This window comes from Notothenia coriiceps, unplaced genomic scaffold (genome assembly GCF_000735185.1).
Source record: "Notothenia coriiceps isolate Sejong01 unplaced genomic scaffold, NC01 NC01_scaffold00028875, whole genome shotgun sequence".
Lineage (NCBI taxonomy): Eukaryota > Metazoa > Chordata > Actinopteri > Perciformes > Nototheniidae > Notothenia > Notothenia coriiceps.
In genome coordinates this window covers 24,633-31,604 of record NW_011361576.1, presented here as the reverse complement: position 1 = coordinate 31,604, position 6,972 = coordinate 24,633, and the positions used below count along the sequence as shown (strand labels likewise).

Below are 6,972 nucleotides of genomic sequence, written 5' to 3'. Positions count from 1 at the left end.
CTTCGTAAGAAGCATTCTAAGGTCCTGGAGTGGCCTTAGCCAGTCTCCAGATCTCAACCCATAGAAAATCTTTGCAGGGAGTTGAAAGTACATGTTGCCCAGCAACAGCCCCAAAACATCACTGCTCTAGAGGAGATCTGCATGGAGGAATGGGCCAAAATACCAGCAACAGTGTGTGAACACCTTGTGAAGACTTACAGAAAACGTTTGACCTCTGTCATTGCCAACAAAGGGTATATAACAAAGTATTGAGATGAACTTTTGTTATTGACCAAATACTTATTTTCCACCATAATTTGCAAATAAATTCTTTAAAAATCAGACAATGTGATTTTCTGGATTTTTTTCTCTCATTTTGTCTCTCATAGTTGAGGTATACCTAGGATGAAAATTACAGGCCTCTCATCTTTTTAAGGGGGAGAACTTCCACAATTGGTGGCTGACTAAATGCTTTTTTGGCCCACTGTATGTGTTTGTGCATGTGTTTTCAAAAATTAACAACAGAAAGGCAATATTTAATTTCCCTTTGTGCAACCAATTCAAAGAATGCTTTCCGTCTTTTTTTACTCCTAGTAACTGCAAGCAACCTTGTTCTCTGCCAAAGAATAAGAAACCCCTGAGTGGACTAAATTAACTGCCCCTGAGTGGACTAAATTAACTGCTATAGTTGTGAAAGCCCACTCAGACCTCAGTCTTTCATAACATGGGAAAATAGTGTGTTTTAGTCCTGGTCTGGTTTGTGTTCACACACAAACAAACCACGAGTAGTAAACAAAAAGTCATACAGACTGACAGGTTCCTCTGACAGTTCTAGTAATTATCATCTCATCAGTGCATTATCAGGACATCTGATGTGTATTTATGTTCTATGGTTTCACAAAGCTCACTATGAAATAGGCCTAACAGATGATTTTGTCATTATCGGACATCTTGTGAAAATAATGACTAACAGGATGCTACTTGGCCATTAGCCTGGAAGTAAGTATTGAGGTCTAATTAGTGTGGGATCGCTGTCACACACTCTTTAATACAGATGACCTGTACAATGGAATGAAAGTGAATAAGTAGAATTGAAATACTACATGTGAAGCAATAGCTTGTTATGATTCAAATCAGCCATCCATGATCTGCAGTATGTGTGCTAGGACCACCTGCTGGCTTTATAACTACAAGAGATGCAGGTCAGAGAGCTCATTACAGCTGATCAGGTCTGCAGCACTGCAGTACAGGCACATGAGAGAATGATTATATGATGGGCACATCAACCAATCACCAGTCCACTGATGCCTGACAGAATACACAGATCACAGAGCGTGCGAACAACCTGTGTTCAGGTTGGTGTGTGTTGTGTCTGTCTGTGTTTTAAATTAACTTGAGTATATTCTTACTGAACTCATATGGTGTGTGTGTGTGTTTCACCCTCAGGTTACATTGCTCCATGGAGTGGGCGCTTCTACTCCCTGTGGGATACTGGGTAAGGCCTCACAGTTGTTATACTTTTGCACTGGGGTACCTTACAGTAGTACTGTTAATAATTAGATTTTAATTATGTGCAGTAGCACATATACCTATAACTCTTTTAAACTGTTCGAAAGAAAGTGGCATGGTGGATGTCCATTTTGTAAAGATGTATACCCGCATGTTTACTTGCTGATGGAAGTTTTAATGTTTTGTTTAGTAATAAACACATGCTCGGAATAATAATTTTATTCTCATGCGCAAGTGAAACAAATACAAATAATGAATGAATTATCCTCCCAATTTTTGAATGAACAATGTTTCAGCCCGATCCTAAAGATATCATTTGCATAAAAAGATTATCACACTCTGTGTAGCTGCCAAAATGTTCTCATGGTCAAACATGCAGTCTCTCATCAAACCCGGAACAGATAATGCTCCCTTTCTCTCATCTTTCAGGAAACTGTGAGACTGCAGCATCAGTTTTTAAACCCTAAAACTCTCCCTCAGTGTATGTGACCATATTGTTGTGTGTTGATGCACACACCTTAATATTTCTTTCTAAAAGGATGTCAAGTTTTGCTGCAGTAAAAGTAACGAGGTCAGCAACAGACCCAAGATAACTGACATCAGCCAAACCTGAATAAAATCTCAGAGCTTCACTTTTAATAAGGTCGTCAAGTAGGAATTAAAAAGGAATACAATGAAATATTCTGCCTTTTTATCTTAAAGGGAAATGATAAAGAACATTGTTTTTTGCTCCTTTGCCTAGGCATGCTTTTCCTGTGTTATCTGACTGCTCTTCCATGTTCTCTACAGCTATGCCAAGATCCACATTCCCATCATAGCATCAGTATCAGAGCATCAGCCCACCACCTGGGTGTCCTTCTTCTTTGACCTTCACATCCTCGTCTGCACCTTCCCAGCAGGCCTCTGGTTCTGCATTAAGAACATAAATGATGAACGTGTTTTTGGTGAGAGCATATCATGGAAAAAGTAACGTACAAAATACACAAAAACAAATCTCGAGGTCCATCTTAAAGTGTTTCCACAATCTCAAAAAGGTCAGCTGATCGTAGTTGAGATCAGAAAGAAGAAAAACAATACAGACAAATGATGTATTTATTTATGAAATGATTTGAAACCAATGGGCCCTGATAGTGTGTGGACTCTTGAGATTTATTTTAACTTCTGCTAAAACACAACAAAAAGGAATGAGTAACAGTAATCAAGAGAACAACAATAACTTCCTATATGTCAGATTATTGAACTTGGTTGACTTCCTGTTTTATAAAATATGACTTAATACTCCAGAAAGTTTGATTGTTCTATCTTCGTATTTGGGTTATTAAAATATCTGCTAGTCAGTTACTTCATTAGAATGATATAACACTTGATATAGTGATAAAACCTGGCATTGGAAGTCCAGACGTCATTAAGTCAATATCAATGACCGATGTGACATGTGCTAAGAAAGGATGTCCTGTCAGTGAGCATGTGGAAAGTATGATCAGCCTGTGGAAAGGGCTCAGAGGCAGTGTACCTGCAATATGACTCAACGGCACTAAATGAAAGTAAATTGAATAATGAAGTTATGTTTCAAATGAAATCTAATTCACAGAGCTTGAGTGGTACCGTCCAGGTCAGCTGGAACCTCATTATCTGTCTCTCTGCTCTCCGTCCACCAGTGGCCCTGTATGCCATCAGTGCTGTTTACTTTGCTGGCGTCATGGTGCGTTTGATGCTCACGCTGACTCCGGTGGTGTGTATGCTGTCGGCGGTGGCTTTCTCCAGCGTCTTTGAACACTACCTGGGAGACGACATGAAGAGGCAGAGCCCTCCAGTAGAGGACAGCAGCGACGAAGACGACAGGAAGAACGCTGGAAACCTCTACGACAAGGTGAGCGGCCATGTAAAAGTGTTCGGGATGTCATGTTGTTTGATTAAACTTGGTTGACCAAAATGCACAAAAGCATTACTTTATTACATATGTGTTCCATTCCCCATACAAAAGAACGATGTCCTTTCAAAAGTTAGAATGTTGCTGTTCCTCTTTTTTTAATAATTCAATAAATATTTAAGAACTTAATATACAACGCAACTCATACCTAACTTGTTTGAAGCTCCACTTATCATTTTTTTCATATTAATCAGAAGACAATGGGTGTTTCTCAATGTCGAGTAAAGCTGCTCCAGAGCCACTATTTCACTATTGACTGTATAGGTGCAAAAATTAAACACTTTTTGAAAAAATATCATGATAAAATATTTTTATATATTTATAATTCGGCAAATATTACGATAAATTCACAGCTATTTTGCGGCCCGGCAGTAACACCTGGGGTTGGGAACCCCTGGGTTAGCGGATTGAAATTAGTAGCTGAAGAGCAAGATATTTTTCTAAGGATGTGTAAATTAGACAATTGTTGACATGTTTGCAACAACTTTATAGAAGCACTTTATAACATAGTGGAAGTTGTAAATATTACAGTGACATATTACTGCTGTCAAGTGTCATTCTTTTACAGCACCAGTTTATCGTGGTAATTGTTACAAAAAGGTTAGATGAAAAAAACTAGGAACTAAATAAGATGGCTAGAGTCACAAAAAATGTATCCTTAGGTGCTTTTATTGACAGCCAACATGCTGAAAAAAAGGATTTTACGCAAAGAAAACAAAAACCTCATATATACATACAGGTCGAGGACATATGGTACTCTCTGCTCTACAGTCAGACTCCCCGAAAACACTTGTGGCCAGGGTTTTATATAGGACAATCCACTATTTATACCCCTAACCAATGTCATTCTAATCTACAAACACATTCACAATGCAAGACAAATTACCCAAACACAACAAATCAAAATAGGTCAACATATTATTATATCTTTCTGACCAGAGAAGCCCCAAACAATAACATTTTTACACTTGCAAGAAAAGTGCCACCCGTGCCCATGCACTATGCTCCAATTGAGCACAGGTGTTCCCACTGATTGAGCCTCTACTTAAGGCTGCTTCTTTCCGTTGCCCTGTTTGGCCTTCACAACCTTGAAGGAGAGGGTAAGCAGGTTACTTGTAAAAGACTTCCAATAAATCTGTTTTGAACAAACAATGACTTGGGTTTTATTTTATCAATGTCCAGGTAAGCTATTAATGTGTTTCCCTCAGTGTGCCTTTTACCATGCCCCTATGCCAACTGTGATGACAGTAATATTCACAGTAATATTTAGCTTCCTTTGTTTATTTACCGTTATGTTATCTATTATTTATTATCTTCTATGATCAAATCATTCTTGTCAAACAAATGGGAAGTAACCAGACATGCTGTCGGTCCTATACCCATTAAAAAAATGTATGCACGTCAATATCTGGTACACACTCTTCTTACAAAAGTGGCAAAGCACTACATAGTTCACTAAGCATTTTATTTGAGTAGAGCCATGGTTTGGATTATGAAACGCAAAGCTAGCCTTCTTTTGACATCCAACCAACAGGTAACAACATAACTAACTAAACAACACAAATAAATGCAAGACATCCAAATGTCACTCCTAAAACATCTACATTTTCTATCATGTTCAGACCTGCCTGAGCAGGACTTGTCATGTTGGTATTATCTGTAATACGATTTGTTAATTCATTGTGTTTTGGTATCTGCTTTTAAAAAGTGAAATACATCTGTATCATCACTATTTTACTTTTCCATCCTCAGGGAAAGATGCACTGCAGTCTAGGTTATTGTTTCTGTAATTTTTCTCTGCAAATGAGTATAATAGGCGCATTCACACCGCAGTACTTTTCCCACAGAGGTTCATCAGAATTTAGTTAATCAGAACTCTTTAGTTCTGATGAACTAAGTACAGATCGCGTTCACACCGGAATAAGTCCCTGAGGGAGGATTAGGCAAATGAAGCCGCTGACGTCACTTCTTCTTCTTCTGCTTTGGGTTTACTGGCAGGCCGCAAACAACTTCAAGGCGTGTACTGCCACCCGAAGTTCCCGACCGGAAGTCCCCAGAGTTGGGGACTGGCTTCAGTAGAAGCTGCTGGGACTCCCAGCAGCTTCTACTGAAGCCTTCCGAGTAAATCGCCAGAACGCCGACACCTCCTCATCTCCACCACTCCCATGTTTTCTTTTGTGTTGCCATAAGTTAGTCTCTCTGCGTTTCTGCGCTGGGCTAATGCTAATGCTAATGCCAGCAAATACAATGGCGGCTCCGCTTCACAAAACTTTTCAGAGTTTTACGGGGCGTGGTTTGCAATTCGCCCGGCCAAACAGAAAGTGGAACTTTTTTCTACCCAGGAAAGTACCTGCTCTCTAGCAGGGACTGGAAAGGGGGGAAAAGTTCTCATGAACTAAGTTCTCTTTTTGGTGTGAACGCAAAATCCCAGGAAATATCGGAACTAAAAGGGAGAAGTACTCCGGTGTGAAAGCGCCTAATGTTTTCAATGGTGGAAGAAGTACTCATACCTATAATTATATATCATAGTTTAATAATTTGTTAATTTACATTTTGTAATAGCTAATAACCTGAATCTATAAAATAACTAGTAACACATTTTGTCTGACAAATGTAATGGAGTCAAACGTAAAATATTGGCTTCCAAATTGTAGTGGAGTAGAAGTATTAACTAGCATAAAATAAAAATACTCAATTAAAGTAAAATACAAGTGCCTCAAAAAGTACAATACTTGTACTTCACTACATTACTCCACTGCTTGTTTCAGACACTTGATCAGCGGGAGAAGAAGCAAGTGGAAGAGACAGATCAGAACACACAGACCATGCCACCTCGCAGCCTGGTAGGAGTTCTGTCTGTTGTTTGATGGAGTTTTGATTGAGTTTGTGTATCTTCATCTAACTAGTATGTCCATGTGTGTCTAGGGCGATGCGAGTGTGCATAGCTCCTTGAGTAGCGCCCTCCCCTCTCCCTCCTCCTCCCTTTCAGAGGTATGGGGGGAGAAAGTGGGCATGAAAGATGGCCAGGTGAGCATGCTCACTGCATCCCCCCCCCCCCTCCCCCCCCCCCCCCCATCCTGCCTGACAACCTGATGCTCCCCATGTGTCCTTTTATCAAAGTTCACTGGACAATATAGATCTGTAGGTCGCAATGTATTTGTACTTATATTTCCCAAGCAGGAGAATCTGTATTGAATGCTAGTCGGACTTCCAGAAATGCCTTCCACTTTAAAGTCTAATTCAAACGGGTGGGATTCCTCTTTTTATAAACTCCCTCTCCGATCTCCACTTTGGTGTTCTCTCACTCTTTGGTGTGTAGTTCCACATTTTGGCTTGGTGAGTCCTGCAGCCCAGGGGAAAGTATTCATGTCTCCGTCCATGCCCTCCTGTTACCTCCCCTATCTCCCTGCACCTCTTATCTCCCGTTATTTCACCTTCCTGTTCTCTCCGCGGCCGGTGGAAGGTTAAACGGATACTCCTCCAGTTGCTGAAGGAGCCATTCAAAAGAAACTCGAGGGAAGGGCATGAGAGATCTGAAGAGGAAGAATTGATGA

General features: G+C 40.1%; 1 protein-coding gene across 1 annotated transcript in view; it reads left to right on the top strand.

Annotated features, from left to right (window-relative positions):
- The first annotated feature begins 1,378 nt into the window (after positions 1-1,378).
- Positions 1,379-6,972, top strand: part of stt3b (STT3 oligosaccharyltransferase complex catalytic subunit B) — a 19,325-nt gene continuing 13,731 nt past the window's right edge. The window contains exons 1-3 of the mRNA XM_010786255.1: positions 1,379-1,474; positions 2,278-2,432; positions 3,147-3,358. Of these exons, the coding sequence (XP_010784557.1) occupies positions 1,398-1,474; positions 2,278-2,432; positions 3,147-3,358 (444 nt within the window). The 5' untranslated portion in view covers positions 1,379-1,397. The remainder of the gene's footprint in view (positions 1,475-2,277; positions 2,433-3,146; positions 3,359-6,972) is intronic.